Raw genomic sequence first — 19868 nt, 5'->3', positions numbered from 1 at the left:
CTTCATAGACTGGGAGGACAGAGGTAAAGTTACATGAATTCACATTTTCCCTGTTCCCCTCCCTATTAAAGAGTGCAATCAAGATGCAGTGATATTAAACAACAAATGAGGGCTTCAGAATTGGACTCCAAATAATGACATGAGAGATGGGCCCAAACCCCTAGCCTCTGAATACCCACGGAATATTAAGGATGTTCAGTATCTGAACCTATATCACAGTTGTACAATTGGTAGAATATTGTAGGGAGTTTGAAATGTGGATCCTTTTCCAGATGTGACTATTTTGCCTTGAACTCATCTCTTTGTTACAGTGGTCCTCACTATGTTAAACTGTCCACAAATTCCACACAAGGTATAGATGGTGTGACCTTCATACATTTGTACTGAGGTTAGAAACCTTTCCAATAGATCTCTTTTTTTTTTCTTTAGACCAAACTGTTATTAGAGCTAGGAAAATAATGAATGTCAGCTGACAATTCTGAAAAATCATAAAAAAAACCAAACAAACCCAAGCAACTTTTGAATTGAACCCAAACAAAAAATGTTTGGTGAACCAAAAAGGCTAAAAAAAATGTACATCTGTTTTGCTCCACCTGTAAATGAAACATTTTGTTTTGATTTTGTGAATTTAACATTTTAAATTAAAAAAAATTGAAGGAAATTTTGAAATAAAAAGTTGTTTTGAATAAAAAACCAAAATGTTTCATTTCAAAAGTGTCAGCATGATTTCCCCCCACCAAACAAACAATTTAGTGAAATTGACACAAATTTGTGAAACTTTTCAGTTTCACCAAATCTGCATTAGTGTTGGTAGAAAAATGTTGCCCATCTCCACCTATTAGAGAGAGAGATTCCCTTGGAAAAAAATATTGCTTCCCAACTTTTTCCATAGCATTCTCTCTCTCTGTACTGGGAGTCTCCTGCACCATTATAGGTTCCACAGAGCAGTGGTGGTCCATGTTTTGGAAACCCAATATACCAGACAATACATTTAGAAATATTTTACTGTGTAAATGCTTTCATCAAGAAATGCAGTTTACATGCTTGAACCAAACTATCTAACAAATCTTTGCTAGATGCAATGCGAACTAAAGACTTCTCCTCTTGGACTGGCTTATGGACCTTTGTAGAAAAGGGGACTGTTATCTTCTCCACTCAGCTTCTTTTCCATCCTGTGTTCCTACCATCTTGAAATCTCTATAGGATTCAATGTGGCTGATCCCTTCAACTCAGTGAAAGGAAATACATAAATGCTTCCACACAGTTTATCACACCTTTCTTAACAGTCCCAGCCAAACAGCGTGCTGTAAAAGTCACAGAATGTCACAGACTTATACGCAGTACAATATATTACGCTGAACATACCCTTTCATTACCATCTTAGTCTTTGGGGCATTTTAAAAAAATAGGCTATTATATGGATCTGAATCACAACCACATGTCTGAAACCTGTAAACTTTGAGTGTTAGGAATCCAGAGATGGCTTTAGATCTGAATGATGTGGTTTCAGCCTGTCTCTAGATACTCTGGGCCAGATTCTCAGCAGGGATAGACTGTTCAGTTCAAGTGATTCCAATGAGACTACCTTGATTTTCACCAGCTGCAAACCTGGGCCAATGTTAAATCTAATAATATTATTCCAATAACAAAGAGAGTTGCCATGAAGTAATAAGCAGTTATAAATTCTTGACAGTCACCATGTGATCAAATGTCTGCCTACTACAGAAGTTGTCGCACTGGCACTTTCTTGAAAATTATTTCTTAGAGAGTTTTCCAGTACACTAATATTAATATTAAATACATCCTCAGATTAGGCCAAATTTACCCGGGGGTAGCTCAGTTGATTACAGCAAAGTTGCATCAAGTATATATTTGGCCCATGTCATCCTGCATTTCAATTATTATGGGTCAATTTTTGCAGACCTGAAGTAGCATCTGTAATTTTGCACCTGTGTTTGAATAGTGGCAGTGCATCTAATTACTTGCCAGTAGAAGCTACTCAATTCTAGGTAAAAATAAGGTTGAGGTGCAAGAACTTTTCTTTATGCCCACAAATCATTTTGCTCACATAAAATTAGGAAGGCATATTTTAGGGTGCAAATTGTTCTCTCAAAAATGAGGCTTGTTCGTGACATAGAATCAAGATGAAACGTATCCAGTTTAATTTAACCAATAACTCCCTTATTCCAGTTCATGTTTTGTATTAAAATCTGGATGTTATAGGATGTTTCTGTGGCTTACCACACACCTAAAAGATACAGCTGTCATTTTACAGGTTTCTCAGTGTGAAAAGCCATGAGAAAGGGATGGGTTTCAGAGTAGCAGCCGTGTTAGTCTGTAGTCGCAAAAAGAAAAGGAGTACTTGTGGCACCTTAGAGACTAACAAATTTATGCTCTAATAAATTTGTTAGTCTCTAAGGTGCCACAAGTACTCCTTTTCTTTTTGAGAAAGGGATGAAATCTTATTTTAAACTAATGGATCTTCAGCAAAATAATGATGCTGTGCAGTGCAGATTTAGCACAACTTGAATTGCATCCAAACAGAAATAAAGTTTCACCATTTTATCAGAATTCAAAATCAAAATGGGATTCAGCTGCATCTAGAGTTTTATCTATTTCACATGGGTGATTACACGAAAACAGAGGGAGAGAAAGTGAAGCCCCCTGCACAGATGCCAAGTCAGTAAGCTTTGTGTGGGGGGTATGAAGTGGAATAACCTATCTTAGGTTCATATATAGTTCCCATCATTGTAGTATCTGAGCTCTCACAATACCCCTATGAGGTAGGGAAGTGCCTTTTTAAAGAGAGGGAACTGAGGCACAAAGTGGCTAAGTGACTTGCCCAAGTCGCATAGACTTTCTGTGGTAGAGCACGGAATTGAACCTGGTTCTCTTAAGAACCAGGCTAATTATTGAACCATGCTTCCCCTCAGTGTGTCTTCTGTTCCGGGGAGGCAGGGAGGTGGTAAACCAGGTGTGCTTGTTTTATGGGTGATACTCCAGGCCTATCTGTTCTCCACAGAGTGGCTTGTGGCCATTGTCTGGAGTAACGAACTCATCGCAAGCAATGTTTCAGCAACAACAAAAATTAAAAGATTGGGAACCACTGATTTAACCTCTTAGTAAGTAATACACCCAAACACATACATATCACTTGAATCCACAGTCTGGCCTCATTGTTATCGGAGCTGGCTGAACTATTCATAAAAAAATAAAATTAGGTGAGTTTAGTTGGCTTTGTTTCATTGCATGGAATAATTGCAGAGCAGACACTGGCCCAGATTCTCTGCCAACAGCTAGCAGAGTACTGCTCTGGTGCTACACTGCCCACATCTTGCAGCCTTCAGTAAAGAGGATGTAGCTGAGGAAAAGAACACGAGGCCAAAGAACCCTTGTGCTCTGGTAATCTCAGCTGCAGGAACAGCCCCTTGGTGCCCTTGTAGCTGGTGCAGTTTAAAGCAGCCCTGAGACTGAGAGCCCCATTGTCTTCGCACTGCCAGAAGCCACCTTTACGGTATATCCAGCGAGATCTAATACAAGCACCTCTCCTGGTCGCGTGTTGTGGGGAGAGAGGCAGCCAAGTCACTTTCAGCTTTGCCAAATCTCACAATCTGATCATGAGTCTCAGACATTGGCTGTCTTTCTTAAACCCCCAGGGGCTGGAATAATGTGGTTACTTGAGAATCTGACCAGTCATTAAAAAAGAAACCAAACAACAATAATAATAATTATTAATAATAAACAGGTACATTTCTAGTCCCCATGGTTGTAGAGAAAAACTTGAAAAAGGCCCTAAAGGCTTAGGAACCAGAAGGGAAATAGGAAGAATTGCTATTTTTTTAGTTTTAAAACATTTCATGATTTATAAGCCACTCTCATGATTCTGCAGAGCCTGACTCCTGATTATCAATGTCTGGGATTGCATTTCTGTTGCAGAAACATATTCCTACTTGGAAACATTAAAGCAAGCATCTGATGAATGCAAAATAGTTATTATGTAAAAGTATTTGCAACTAAGGTCTTTAACATCTGCCAGCAATTCTCTAGCCTAATTTGTTCATTTTCTATTTTATTATTTTCAAATATTTTTTGTTATTTTTATGTCTATGTCTAAAACAATTATAACAGGATAAAATTCACAAAGAAAATATAACATTAATAGCACACATCACAAAAATCATTAGGCCAGATGTATTCCATCCATTTAAGAATTGTCAGCCATACACACTAAGGAAATATAATCCTAATAATACATTTTTGTTCCACCTTTTCACTGGGGTGGACTGAGTAATTCACAGAAAATGCTTTATTGTGGATGAAATTCAGCCCTGTTCAGAGGTCCAGCACAAGACCTACGCCTCATTTAAGTCCTGTTTGGAGGGCTTTAGTGGGATTTAAATGGTGCACCAGCCAGTGCTGGAACAGGGGTGAATTTTATCTTCTATAAAAGTTAGTCCTTTGGAAGGTGCTGTGCTAATCACCCTGTCAGCACCACCTGTAGGCCCTGATACAGCAAACCACTCAAGCATATCCATAGCTTTAAGCATATGAATAATCCCAGTGGTTTACTAATGTACATCCTTCAATGGGCTGCTGGATCAGGCCTTTAGCTAACTTGTATCCTTATGTCTAGTTTTCTTGATGCACCACAAGCATTTAATCAGCTGTAAGATAACACATGACAAATACTGCACTGTCTCTTTTCACATAAAGTAAGTGAAGCATTAGTACATCCATATAATAATCCCACTGCTTCCTGTTTGCTTTGTTTCAGAATAGCAGCCGTGTTAGTCTGTATTCGCAAAAAGAAAAGGAGGACTTGTGGCACCTTAGAGACTAACACATTTATTTGCGCATAAGCTTTCGTGAGCTACAGCTCACTTCATCGGATGCATTCGGTCCACTGAATGCATCCGATGAAGTGGGCTGTAGCTCACAAAAGCTTACGCTCAAATAAATGTGTTAGTCTCTAAGGTGCCACAAGTCCTCCTTTTCTTGTTTGCTTTGTGATAGGTTTCAGAAGTATCATAACTAATAGAATATCTAGATTTTATCTTGTCATCACTGGGGCCTTACTTAAACAGTCCATTCCCAACCACCTGTATAACTGTCAACCTAACTTGGAGCTGTTGCTCATAGCTAATTGACTTCTGGATCCATTAGATTAGAACAAGCAAGAGAAAGATAGGTTTCAGCGGGCAAGTTTGCTTGTGTTCAAACTGCTGTGTTGGGCCCACAGTGATAGAATCACTAATGATCCATGTAATCCAGGATGCAACCTGTCAGACTTGTTGACATTTATAGGACAATTTTTATAATGTCATTTCTAATATTTAGTGTTTGCTTGTAAGGCATAAGAGGTGCAGATAGATACGAGCAAGAACCTTAATCTGCATTTGCGGCAGAGCAATAATCTTAGTATTATTTCTAGAATATGTCATCATTAGCCTGCAATAAATGTCAGCTTAATATATTTAAACACTGTTGAGGCAGTTCAATTACCTTAACCAGAAAGGCAAATTAGACTATTTCAGTATTTGCTACATGTTGATAGAAGCAGGATAGCACAAAGATGTCTTAAACAAGCTCAGTCAACTGCAAAAATACAAAGGCACTATTCAGAGATAACTTTGCCTTTGTTCATATAGGAATAATTAAAAGAAAGCAATTTTGTTACCTTGGTCCAACAATTGCCAAACGTTCAGAATAATACTCATTTTGTGCAGTTTAACTGAACAGAGGAGTCTTTCATAATGCACTCAGAATGGTTGTTTTAAGACCCCACTCTCTGGGGACCATTGATTTGGGATAGCAAAATACTATGTTGTTAAAATATCTTAACATTTTAAAGTTTAAAAATATAGGCAGTAAGTCAGCTATGTTATGCTTGAAGAGAGAGTTCAGTATTTTTATGATTCATCTGGATTTGAAAGAAAACTTGACAATAGTCAACTCACAATCCAGAATCGGTGGTCAGTGGCTCTCATTTTTCTTTCATTTAAAAATATTTTAATAATGCACGATGGACATTAAATTAACCTAAATATTCAGAATGGAGGTGGGAGGACAGATCCCCCAAACTACTGGAAATGAGCATAGCTCCCCTGAGGTTATTTTCACTAGCTGAGGACCTGGCCTAAGAAAGTGTCTTTTGGTCTTTTTAATTTCCTAATTCTGGTATCATCATCAACAAATGCTACTCACAGTGCAAAAATCTCAACACTTTGTCTGAGGGATGGGTGAATTTGTTTGCATAACATAAAAACTCAGGCAAAGTTTAGTTAACTTACACTCTTTGTTTCTGTGTTTTTTCAGTGCCCACATGCCTTAGCATTACCTGGTTTGGCACGGGATCTAAATGAAAATGAAAATTGAGTGTCACTCATAGAATCTCTGACGTGAGTAAGACAAGTGTACTCTTGGAAATCTCATGAGTGTCCACTCCTATAAAACCCCGGGCCAGATTTCTTGAATAAATTGGTTTGAATACATTCTGAAAAGTGACGTATGTGGAGAAATCCTGCCTCCCTCTTCCAGAGGGCAGACACAGGACCCAGATCTGTCATATTTGAGCCAGCAGGGGGTTCGCCTCTGACAAGAGAATTCTCTTTAAGCAGTTGAGGCCCTTTGTGCCTTCTGAGTGTGCCAAAGGGCCAGAAACTGAGTAGAGATTCAGGCCTTAAAACCTACAACCTGAGTGACACTAGGATGAATTGCAGCCAATAGCTTTCACTCCAGTCTGAGTGAGAAAGCATGCGAGTGTTCTGTGATGTGTCAGTGTCCAGATATTATTATGATGGGAATTCCAGGAATGCATGTATCTTCCCAGCTAGATTTCTGCTCATTTGGGATAAGAAAAACTATATTTTTTAGATCATCTTTCCTCTCAGGAGGTTTATATTGCAGGGAAGTTCTTCATTTATCTTTTCCTTTTGCTGTAAGCACAACGGAAAGTTGTACTTTTAAATGTAGTCTGTTTCTGTTATGTGCTGTATCTCTTCTTGTGGTTAATCTGTGTTTGACTCAATAATTTTTTTGTAGGAACTGTACGTTGTGGGAAATAACACAACAAAAGGCACTGGACTTATGCCCATTGAAGTCAATCAAAGTCTTTAGACTGACTTCAGCTGCCTGTGGAACAAGCCCCAGTCAACTGCTTTTTGAAATATTGTGTGTAACATTGGAGGACATTTAATGGAGCATTCATTCTTTTGAATGGACATTCAAAAGAGCTCACACTTAACACTCCCTTAAAAAAGATTCTTCACACTGATTGCATCCATCCCTATGCAATGTTAAATTGTTTATTCACTAAGTGCAGTGGTTGCTGTTAACATATCAGGATTTGCTAACAGTTAAAACAGAGTGGTCATAGGCTTTTTAATAGCTTCAGATGTGTATGCATAACATAACATCAAATGAAGTGTTATATGAAATAATTAATGTTGCTTAGAAGGTATTTGTACATACATTTTAGTACTTTGGTACAGTCAAGGTGCTCCTGTTATCATGCAAAGAGTAATTGTACTTGGCATAAGTCTGTGCTAGGTAGTTTTATTTGTTTAGCAGATATTGCAGCTGAGATGTTTGATTCCTCTGTGTCCTTAGTTTTGAATTTCACATTGTTTCATTTTTTACCACATTATCTGTGTCTGGATGATGAATCTCATGTAACTCTTAATGCATATGGATGAGCTGTTGCCTGTAATTTAATTAATACATAATGAAGGCGGCTTTATGGAAATACGAAATCCGTAGCCACAATGATTTTCTCATGTGGGAAAGGGAACAGACTCCATCTCAAAATCTCAGTTTTTAAATATAGACAAGAAAACAACAGTTCTGAGAAGTCCACTCCAGGACGACGAGTCTTTCAGCTGCCACTGCAGTGCATATCCCTAAGGCCTGGCCTACACCTAAATATTAGATGACCTAGCTATTTCATTCATAGCTGTGAAAAATTTTGCTCCTATGTCACATAGTTAGGATGACCTAACCTCCTCTGTGGATTCAGTTCAGGCAATGGAAGAATTCTTCTGTCAACCTAGCTACCACCTCTTGAAACGGTGGGTTGCTCATTCTGCATTTTTACTCTATCAACCTCACAGTTCACCTCTTTTTACAATCCATTCAGTCTCATCCACAGGATTCCATCTAACACTATTTAAAGTCAAAATAGCATACACTTACACTTAGCCATGTCTCCAGAAAGACTAGCACACGTATACAATTTAAGAACCACTTCCCAACCTCGGATAACTCCCTTACATTTACTCACAGGATACTATCTCAACCTACACTTTCACATAACCATCATTAGAGCATTAGAATCCTGCCATATTTCTATCTCACTCCTGACAGTATCCACTACAATAAAAGCCCTATGGCCTGCTACTGATATAATCTACACAATTCTCCATAGAAATGATGCATGAGCAACCTTAACTGTACATTTTCTGGTTTTCAGAAGTTTAGAGTTTTGCTCAGTTCAGCTTTCTGCAAGGGCATGACATACCCGCAAGCAACCTTAACTCTTCATTAATGCAGTTTTTGGCCATTAAATGTCCTAGGTTTGTGGACAAGAAAAGGTATGCCATTGATGGGAGTTAGTAGTCACTGTATCATGTCCCACAATTTGCATATGGAGCCAAATCAGCAATCCCCACTTCTGCCAATGCAGGGAGTATCTACTCTGCAACAGCTCAGCTGCAGCATCCTAGCTGTGCTCCTGTAGCACAGTCATACCATGGTCCTAAGGCATCTGTGAGACAGTGACCATCCTCCACTCCCTCGGATGTCACAGTGGAAGTGGAGGATGTTTGTAACCCACAGGAAGTGTTCCATACCTTGCAAGATCAGACAGTAAGGGCGCAGTCCAGCTTCAGTGGGAGTTGATTCAGATTCTAAGCACAGAGAATACAAGATGTCTTGCGTGCTATTTCAATGAGATGCAAATCACCCATTCTTGGAGAGAAAACATTTTAGGATGTGATGTTCAAACACATTCAACTTCCGTCTAACTCTTCTATTGAAAACAGTGAAAGTTGTACCAATGACTTTAATTAAGGAGTGGAGTTAGATCAATGCTGAATGTTTTTGAAAAGCCCACTCTTAATCTCTACATAGTAATATAATATCAGTGAAGAAATCCTAAAGCAGATTTGCTTTCTATAATCACCATCTCCAGCTTTCTTTATGAAGTTCCCCTTCTTTTTGAGATTTACCAGGAAAATCTTGGACAAATGCCTTGGTGTTAATACCCCAATGATATAAAATTTTATTAAGAAACATCTCAAAATGAAAATTTCTTTAATGGATCAAAGAACTAAGCAAACAATTAATAACAAATTATTTATTTAATGAATGTTGCCTTTTTTGTCTCGTTGTAAATTATCTACAAATAGACTGCAAATTTACGATTGACTGATTAAGAATTTGCTGAATAATTTCTATGAATGATTCTTGGTTTTAAGCTTGTTCACAAGCTAATACTGAATGCTTGAAATTTGAGCTGTTCTAATTAAACACTTAGGCCAGCCTTCCTGCCTTACATATTCCATCCTAAATCCTATAATCTACCTTTCCAAAGGTATGGGTTAGAAGATAGGCCTTAAAGTGTTTCCCAAAGGATAGCAAATTTAGGTTCCGGCAGACCACGGTGGTAGCAAATTTCATTCAAAGATTTTTCCTGGGCCTTGCCTAGGTAAGCATTTTTCTTCAAACTTCTCAAATGGTGCCACTCCCCTCGTGACAGCAACAGTGAAAGTGTAGATTGTCTGCCGGGGTCCTGGGACTTTTCACCACTGTGTTGTTTGTACTTGATGAAAATGTCGGCACTTGTAACACGGCTTCCTCTGGTGGGACTATGATAGTGGGAAATTTGAAGAAAAACTGTAGTGTAGACATAGCCATGAAGAATGCCCTACCTCTTCTCATCTTAAAGGGTTGGATCTAAAACACATGTACGTCAAGGAAAGACTTCCCATTGATTTCAATGAGCTGTGGTTAAGCTAAGATTGGGTATGCACTTATATTAATGCAGGTCCTGGCAACACAAAGACCTAGCTTCCATTTATCCATAGTAATTTTTACTAATTATACGCACACATCTGCTGAAGTTGCTAATGAGGAGAAACATACTGTATTTAATTCATGACTTCACTTAAATTTCATAGTTCTTTTGAAAAAGTTCCAGACTAATAGAGAGATTGGGCTAGAGTCTCTCCCCTTGTTTCTGTCCCCATTGCACTGCTCTAGCAGCAAGGTGGCCAGAACCTGCTCTTAATTAGCCCTCTGGGAATTATTCTAGCATGGGAGAGTCTCAGATGGCATAAAGCTAGTATAGCTGGCTCCTCACCTTAACCCTTTTTTAGGGGATCATATCAACAGCGGGCACATCAGGGGAAGGCATCTGTCCTCATTTCTCAACTGGCATATCCCCTTTGAGGACCATAACCTGCTAACACAAGATTGAGGAGCCCATATGCTGCTCTAATTAACATCAGGTCTGAAGCAAGAATAGTTGCCACTTGAGAATCAAGGAGCTGTAACCACATACCTAACTGACCACCTGAAATCCAGTCCAGTTTGTGGATCTCCAAGCAGGAGCGATCTGGGCCAATATTTTGTGAATTGTTAGAGATTAGTTAAATATGAATACTGGAAACTTGCTCACAAATTATAGAAATGAACCAGCGGCCTATCTTATAAAGACTGTTCTGTGCTGCAAGACTGCATGAAACTAGATGTTGTGTCAGAAAAAAGAAAAAGTAGACATTATTTATTCTTCATAACACTTTCCAATTGGAATAATCCTTTCTGATTTACTTTAAAACCCAAAGGGAGTACATCTCATTTGAGGATTCAGCCCTAGTCTCTGCTGGAGAAAAATTTGCTAGGGCTGACTGAATAAGGTTTTTAGGTCACTCACCAGCTAGTTACAGCACATGAAAATCATGCACCAAAATGAATTCAGCACATGGGCCAGAATTCAATTCATCACACATTTCTGGAATTCTCAGTCCACCCTTGTGATGTTAAATATAGTAATTCCATTTGGGACTAAAATTTGATGTACATCAGGGACAGTTTCTTACGAGGAAAATGTAGAAAATCCTCTATTCCATATTGTTTGAATCATTTATTAAATGAATCCTGTAGGGGTAATTTCAGACGTGGAAACCTTTAAAATGGAGAAATAGAAAACAGATTTATTATGTTTCTGTTTTCCAATAGAAGGTTGTAAAATCAGTTAGCAGATGCCTAGTTATCAGTGCTGAATAACAGATGATTGCGTGGAAGGTCTCTTCTTGCCCTGAACTGCATTTAATTGTGTCAGTTCTAAATATCTGATGACATAAATCATAAGGATTAAAATATCAGTTCTCTCCCCTACACAGAAGTGCTTTGTCTTGTCCTATTGTGATCTGATGATTGAAGATTGCCAGTCCATTGAATTGGGCAAGCAAGCTAGCTAAATTCTATAGAGAAGTTCCTCAGTCCTGATCTTTCATTAACGGACATGTTATTGCTTCTTCCTTGTAATATGTTGAGCAAATATAGGATGAATGTTTGTTGAATGTATTCTGAATTAAGGCAAATGTCTATCACAATATGATCTCTGTTTATGTTCACAGCAACTTTTGGGAAGCAGAAGATCCTCACAATTAGTGTTACAGGAAAGAGTTATTGTTAAAATCCTGGTTGAGTTGTCCATCTATAATAATTGGTAATTGACCACAAAAGGGAAAGCACATATTTTCCCTCTATTTGGAAAAATACAGTAATGAATGTCAATCAGAAGGCTGGTGTCTGATTGGTGAGCACTAAGGACCCATGTCACTAAAATTCTGATAAATCTGTTTTTGTGGATATATCTGATATAAGTGATAGCATTAACTCAGTAGCAAACACTACAGTTAAAGCAACGAGGATTTCATTTACAATTCCCTATTTTCTGAAAAATTCTCCTCCTGGAATAAGAAAAGGAGTACTTGTGGCACCTTAGAGACAAGTACTCTTTTTCTTTTTGCAAATACAGACTAACACGGCTGCTACTCCTCCTGGAATGAAGCTCTGGAAGTGCAGAAAGGTCCACAAATCCCAAAGAAACACCCTGGTGAAATCAAGTATTGGTTGAAGTCCCTCTTCCTCTTTATCCTCAAGTCCTAGCCAGTCTGCACACAGGGGCTCATATAAGAAAAAAAATCAATTTCAAGATAGGTGAGATAGCGTATATCCAAAATGTGCAATGCTAGGAGCATAGCTCCACCATCTAACATCAGAAAACATTCTTTGTAAGAAGAGGTGGTATCATGGGCTGAGAGAGCTAATATATCATACAGCATGGTTGCACTTGCTTATCTGCACATACTTCTGAGAAGCTGTTCATAGAGCTGTGTGGTTCTCGGGGGATGCCCCTTTTGGAAAAAGGTACTTTCCATAGGGTAGTGCCTCACTGACCCAGAATAAACTTTGGAAGTAATATTACATATGTACTCATCTAAATCAAACTTTTTCTTGCCCCATTTGGCTACACACTAATATTTCCTGCATCCATCTCTTGGTGAAAAAGAGTGTTTATTTTAACAGCTTTTACAAAACAAGGGAATGAACAGCGCAACTGGTTTATGACTGGAAAGTAAATACTTCCTCATTGCTACCCACATTTCTAATGCTGTCTCTGATCCTGGAAACACTTAAGCATATGAGTAGCTTTATTCATAGTTAATGCACGAAAAATACAGCGTATTTCTCTCCAACCTTAACTCTGCCCTCTAGTGACAATGAAAAGGGGAAAATGTGCTAAACACAAAATGTGTTGGTAAAAATACATATGTATTCATTTTTAATATACATTGTGTAGCGATCATAGTTAATATTTAATGTGATGATAGTAGTTTAGTGTTGGTGAAAGGTGATGCACTGACAACCCTGCAGCCTGAAGTCTTCTAGTTATTCCGCAGAGCAAGAACTGTAGGGCTCAGGTTGCCGCAGTAACAGCTTTACAACATTGCCTTACTAATAGAGTAGACATATCCAGAAGGATGGAGAGGGTATTCCTTCAATCCTGGGTTTCTGTGCTGAGGTTGAAAAAAAGGTGCCAATTAGTGGCAGAGACTTTTCATAGTTTAGGACAAAATTCTGCTCTCTGATCCACCCTAGTGAATAAACTTCTGCCATTAGAGATGAAGATTCTGAGATTCTCAGAGAGCAACGGCAGCATTGTCATGGAATAGAGTCTTCTGGAACACAAGCAAATTGCTGGGGCATGGAGTTCCATGATTGGTCAGAATGCAGTACAGCAAGTGGAATAGAAGCCTAGCTACTAAGGAAATCTGTTGCTGTCAATTAGAATAGGGAATTCAGACATTTAATTTAACTGAATCTGATGTCACAGAGAGTTGTTTCCTATGGGAATCTGTTAATTGTATAGACCTCTTTTAAGAATCCAAATGGAATAATTTGCTTTGACAATTTTCCCAGCCATGCTATTTTTTTTTTAAAAAAGAAACGTTGTGCTTCATCTTTGTTCCCTTCTTGTCTATGCAGCACAATTTCATTCATCCTGACCCTATTCTACTGCTGCTGATGACCGTATATCCAGAAAACCAGCCTGCAAGCCTGACAATGTGCTAAAAGTCTTCTTTTTGTATAAGTGACTCTGCAATTAAGAGAATAGGTTCAGCTATTTAGAAGGACTCTAGTGCTGACAAGTGGACATAAATATATTGGTTGTCAAACAGCAAAATATAATGTTCTTTTGTTTAATTTGCCTTTTTTTTTTTAGTCAGGTTTGATAAGGATGCAGGAGAATGAATTCCTTATATCTCCATTACCTCAGCACCTAGCACAGGAACACAACTACACATCACCTGCTGGACATCACCCTCATGTATTATACAAACGGAGAGCAGAGGAGAAAGTGCACCGATACAAAGTAGATTCCAATTCCAATCACTTTTCCCTGGGTCATCACAGAAATCACACACATCACAAGTATCATGATCAGGCGAATGATTACCACCATGGAAGGTTTCAAAAGCAGCATTTTTGTGGACGTCGAAAGAAATGTATGTAAGGAAACTTTCTCTCTTTGTTTGAGATAGTAGTTCTTAGAGACTTGTAGGTGCTTCTTTTAGTGTGGTTTGTAACCACTACTCTGATGGGGGCTGAATTTTTTAAATAGTAGTGCTAACAGAGGAAATGGAGGACAGATACAAGGAGCTGGATCATGCATTTAAGTTTATGGCACTGTCCATCACTATTATTACAACTCCACCACTAGTCAGTGAGTGACTTTCTTAGGAATGTGCTGCTCAAATTAGAAGATCCCTTGCTCTGGTTTTCTTGAGATTGATTTATCTTTTAATGGGCCATTCCTTTTTTTGCTGGTGCTTTAACACTGCCTCTTCTATACAATTACCAGTTCCAACTTCCTGCTCTATTTTCTCTTAATCTGAGATACACGATAAGTTTGGAAGATGGAGGAAGGGCATTAGGAATCATTGATTTGGCAAAGGAGGGGGAATAGGTCTTTTGCAATCCACCATTTGATAATGAAGTTGTCAGCAACTGAGATGATTCAACCAGAACCTCCCAAGTAAATTGTTTAAATAAAATTCTGGTGCCACCTCTTAAAAATGTATTGAAACTACATTATCCTACCAATGTCCATTGGGAGGCCTTCATTAGGCCCTCAACTTGAAGAGTATTTAGGAGCTCCTCAAGGATCCTATAGCTATACTTTTTATGTTCCCTTGATTCTGTTTGTGGGCCTTTATTGAGATTCATGACTAGAGCCCCAAGAATTGAATTGAATACAGTAACTGAAAAAGTTGCATCAGCCAAAATATGTCCTGTCCAATTTCTACTTGAGTTCGGGGACAACAAGAGGCTTGCTTTTCAAAAAGGAAAATGAAAAGGGGTTGGAGAACAGAAGGAGAGAAACAAACAGAAGGGAAGAGAAGAGGAGAAAATGGGAGGAGAAAATTGAAGGAGGAAGGAGTGAAAGTCTCTGAGCGTTCTGCAGGAAAATATTGATCTGGTTGAAAAGATTGAGAAGTCTTTATATTTTCAATCAATTCATGTTTTTCTTCAATATTGCAGGTCTCTCTGCTACTTTCTTCCCCCTTCCTGCTAAATCTCCCCTAGTCTAAGAAGCCCCAGTACATAATTCTTGAACAAAGCGATGGTCATCCTGTTTCAGCCCTTTTTTTTTCTTTTACTGCTATACCATGAGTAATGTGAATGGAAGACAGCAGGGGCTACTTTAGAAAGTAAAGTGAGGAATATTTCATTAGCTCATGGTCTTCCCATTTTCCATGACCACCAGGGCGTTTTTTTAAAAGGTTGTTCACTGATTACAAAACCCGTATGATATTGATGGCTTTGATAGAGAGAGTTCCAGGCTCTTCCATGTTGGCCATTTTATCTTATATGGTCCCTATTACTGTAGTACACTAGCACCTCACAATAGTCAATACATTTATCCTCACAGCACCCATTTGAGGTAGGAAAGTGCTGTTATCCTCATCTTACCAGAGGTGCAGAAGGTAGGTGATGTGTCTAAAGTCTCAGAAGGCATCTGTAGCAAATTAGGGAACTGAACCCAAGTCTCCCAGTCCCTATGCTAAAGTCCTAATCAGTGGGCCTTTATTCCTTCATGTAAGGGATAGAAAGGACACACAACTCCCGGTACGTTCAAGGGGACAATGCAGCAGGAGTAATTTGGACTTGTGGCTAATGCTCTTGCAATTAAAGTTAACTGGATTTTGAAAGTAAAAATGATACATTACTGAATCTGTATCCAAACATGGTACTGAAAGAGGACAGGTGGTTCTGTAGGGGAGTTGTTTACACTTTGAAGGTATATAGTTGCTTATATTGCTGAATACGGTTCACTGGCCTTTCTCCTATTTGTTAAAGCAGTGGTTTCTCTACTTTTTCATGTAGCTTGAATAGAGCTACGGCTCCCTCCTGTTTAGCAATATAGGAAAGGTAGGACGGCCATTGCTACTTGACATCTATTTGCGATCCCAGGTTGAGAACCCTTATGTTAAGTGCACAAAATTAAACTTTCAGTTATGTTGATGTTTGAACTAGTGACTGAATTAAATTTAAGACTTTACAAGCACAATGACTTTAATGATGCTGTGTGCAGGAATAAGGCGGGTTACAGGAATCAGGAACAAGACCTTTATATAAATAACACCTGAAAACTATGTTAAAAGAACATTAAGGCTGCAAAGTCAAGCACTCAGAAGTTAGGAAATACTAGAATGATAGTTGCTCAAACAGCTATAATCCAGCCCATTGTGCATATGCATTATGAGGCAGTCTTTAATTATATGATCATTTGCTGTTTTTTCCACCAGACCCCTACCTCATTCGTGCACATGATGGACAGTGCCCACTTAATGAGAAGCTATTCGATATTTTGTTTTCTCCTCATTGTTCAATCCAGGGCCCCATGCCTTGTTCACTGTACATTATTCAAACGCTGCTCTGAAGACAGAATTACTAATTTTCTCATGGGTTTTCTATGGTGTTCATTGCTATAGTATCAGAGTGCTTCACAAATATATGTAACCCTTCTGCCCGTCAGAGTTGGCAGCAACAAGGGCCAGGTTCAGTGTCTAGGGGTTCCATTCCAATAATGCAATGCAAAACCGGCTCAAGCCCCCCACCAGTGACCTGGGACAAATATATACCACCCCCGGTAGGTGCCTCCAAGAGGCAATACTTCTCCTCTCGCAAGCACATAGTCTGAGTGTAGCAAAAAGTCTTTTAATAACAGAGATAAACAATGTGGCATTATGTTGGGGAAACACCACCAACAAGATTCATAACACAACCCATGAGCAAAAAAACCCACCCCAAGCAAATTGGGACGTGCCCTTTCCCTTTGGTTCTTGAGTCCAGCAACCCAAAATCACCCAAAGTCCCAAAAGTCCAACGACCCAAAAGTCTCTGTCCCTGGTCAGGGCAGCCTCAGAGTTCGAAAGTTTATCTGCAGAGTTTTACCTCCCAAACTGGGTGGAGATGGGGGGGGGGGGGGCTAAGGGGCACCTTACGTGATCCAAAGCTGATTGCCCCACCTCTCCATGGGGCTCCACTCTGCCAGCTGCCCACATGAGCTGCTCCTGGCATCCGACAAACTGCTCTGCTCCATCAGCCTCTCTGCTCGCCATCCTGCAAACTGCAATGCTCTGCTCTGCCAGCCATCCTGCAAACCGCTCTGCTCCACCAGGCATCCGGCAAACTGCCACTCTGCTCTGCTCACCATCCCGCAAACTGCTCTGCCATATATCTTCAGGCTCCCCCACTACTTAACACAACACTCAGTGATTTCAGCTCTTAGTAAGTTTAGCTCTTTTGTGATTTCAGCTTGTAGTAAGGAAGCCTCAGTGCTGGTGCACCTTTAGCCCAAAGTGAATCCAGCTCAGCAGCCTGTAATTACACTCCTAATAGAATCAAAATGAGCTCTGATATTCCACAGTGGAGAGAGGAGGAAGTGCAATTAGCATGTAGGGCCCTCACCAGGGGGGCCTATGCCACCAAGTATTAATACCTATCCCCAGCCTCTCTCCCTTCACTGTGTTTTGGAACCCATGACCCTTGCCTAGTGAGTGCTGCTCAGTTGATGGTGAGTCCCTCCATCATAACAAAAGGCCAAGTACAGTTCCACGGTCCTTAATTCACATATTCAGGATAATAACAGTTTATTCCTGCCCCAATAACAGAGAAACTGGGGCTCCTACAGCAGCCAAAGTGACCATCTAGTCAGGGTGGGTGTGCCTATGCAAATGAGATCAGTCCCTGAAATTCTTTTCCACAACCCACCATGACTCACCACCAGATGTCAGGGTAGCGCTCATCCTGACTCTACTTACATCTATATTAATCCTCACAACAGCCTCACAATTAATCCTTGTGAAACTAGGTGGTATGACTGTCCCCATTTTGCAGATGGGGAGCTGAGGTTAAAAAATGTCCACTAATTTTGGTTACCTAAGTTGATGCACCCACGGCCTGATTTTTCAGATTACTTGGCACTGTATCAAGCTTTTCATATTCAAAGCATAGCTTCCATTGACTTCAATAGGTGCTCAGCCCCATGGCCTCAAGATAGGATTATGTAAAATGAGCAACACACAATTAGTGGCCACCTGTGAAAAGTTTGATATAAGTAACTTGCTCTGTATCACACAGGAAGTCTGTGGCAGAGCAGGGACAGAATACAGTTCTCCAGGGCAGCATTCAACAGCCTTAAACATGAGACCTTCCATTCTCCTCCTGCCATCCCCTGCCTCATTCACTAGAGATCTTCCAACTCCTACAGCAAATGAAGCAAGGGGTCCTACATACAACAGCTGTCTTCATTATACAACCCCAGAACAGGTCCATCCAGGGCACTGAATGAGGCAGGGGTCCTGTGGAAAAAAAATAGAATGTGATCGTACCATTAAAGACCGTATCATAAAACATATGCACAAGGGGGCTGAATTAAGGTAGCAGAGGCAAAAGTCATGTCACGGGCAGAAGGGCCACGTCCCTGCTCCAACCAATGGCAGTGGTGGCTCTAGAGTTTCTCAATGAAATGGTTATACACATTTTTTTTATCATAGGCACATTTCCTTAACCGCATTCTTGGAAACAGGTGAACCATTTTAGCTGAAAATCTCCAAAACATTTCAGTCTCATGTAGACACCTGGCATGGATAATTTCAGCCCCCAAACAGGGTCCTCTAACGGGATGCACCAGGTAGATTTAACTGGAGATGGCCTATACAACAGGGTTAATTAATCCCTAATCCAGAATCGATCCATTTTTGCAGTACAGGAAAAGAGATTATTAGTATGGAGATGCTTGCAAAGGGATATGCTTGAAGACTTAAAGCTTAACCCTTCTAACTTTCTTTAGTAGCCATGTTGAGCATGCAGTTTGTAAGCATGAGCAGAGCCAGTAAGCCATTTTACCACAGGCTAAATAGTTTGGAGCACAAAAGCTGAACAGATCATGCTCTGTAAGTCATATCTGAGAAGAGCTGCTTCTTCTGAATAACTTTTAGTAGTAGTAAAGCAGGTGCAAAGGGGAAGTGAGTCTCGGCAGTGACGAGAGCCACCTATAGTACAGGCAAATATAAAAGAGACTTTTTGTGAATCAAGTGCAAGCCACTTGTATTGCCTCCTAAACAAGGAATTGCTCTGCTTGGGAAATAAACTGTGCATTTCGCTGATAGGTGATGCTTGTCTTTACATGCTTTCAAAAGAGGAGACCTCTCTACATTCTTAACAGGATAATGATTCTTGATTGATATTATAACTAAAATATCTTTCATTCATTCATTCGTGTTCTGAAATATAGTTCTGATTAAATGAATTCTCAGAAATAAATCACTAGGGATATTGCATTGCTACAACTCGTATCTGCTAAATACCAGCATATTGATGCCTACAGCATGTTCACTTAGAATATTAAGGACCAATCCAGCACTCATTATGATGATTTACTTTTTGTAATATCTGTAGTGCCTAGGAGTCCCAGTCATGGACCTGGACCCCACTGTGCTACTTGCTGTACAAACACAGACCACAAAGACACTCCCTGCTCCCAAGAATTTACAGTCTAAGTAGCAACTAAACAAGTATAACATTCTAAACACCACAAGCTCTGTAAGACCATAGATCAAAGCTCCATCTGAGCATAACTTATTCAGCTTTGAGATGGCCTGGCTTAGAAGACTCTTAAATGAAACTAATTTTGGGGTAGACAACTGATGCAAATAAGCTTCCCTACTTACCATCCTGTTTCCCTTGGATTCCTGGTGTTCCCATGTGACCAAGGAGGAGGTAGATGCCAACCT

The 19868-nt window shown here is 39.6% G+C and overlaps 1 protein-coding gene across 2 annotated transcripts in view; it reads left to right on the top strand.

Annotated features, from left to right (window-relative positions):
• The window catches only part of ADAMTS18 (ADAM metallopeptidase with thrombospondin type 1 motif 18), a 100168-nt gene that overhangs the window by 19372 nt on the left and 60928 nt on the right, over positions 1-19868 (top strand). The window contains exon 4 of one of the 2 annotated variants that reach the window (XM_043495029.1): positions 13790-14072. In XM_043495029.1, coding sequence (XP_043350964.1) covers positions 13790-14072 — 283 coding nt within the window. Of the gene's footprint in view, positions 1-13789; positions 14077-19868 lie in introns of those variants that run through there. The other variant, XM_038368937.2, reaches the window with a different exon arrangement.

This window comes from Dermochelys coriacea, chromosome 12 (assembly GCF_009764565.3).
Source record: "Dermochelys coriacea isolate rDerCor1 chromosome 12, rDerCor1.pri.v4, whole genome shotgun sequence".
In the NCBI taxonomy this organism is placed as follows: domain Eukaryota; kingdom Metazoa; phylum Chordata; order Testudines; family Dermochelyidae; genus Dermochelys; species Dermochelys coriacea.
The sequence above is the reverse complement of the archived record's forward strand: the minus strand, read 5'-3'. Positions and strand labels throughout refer to the sequence as shown.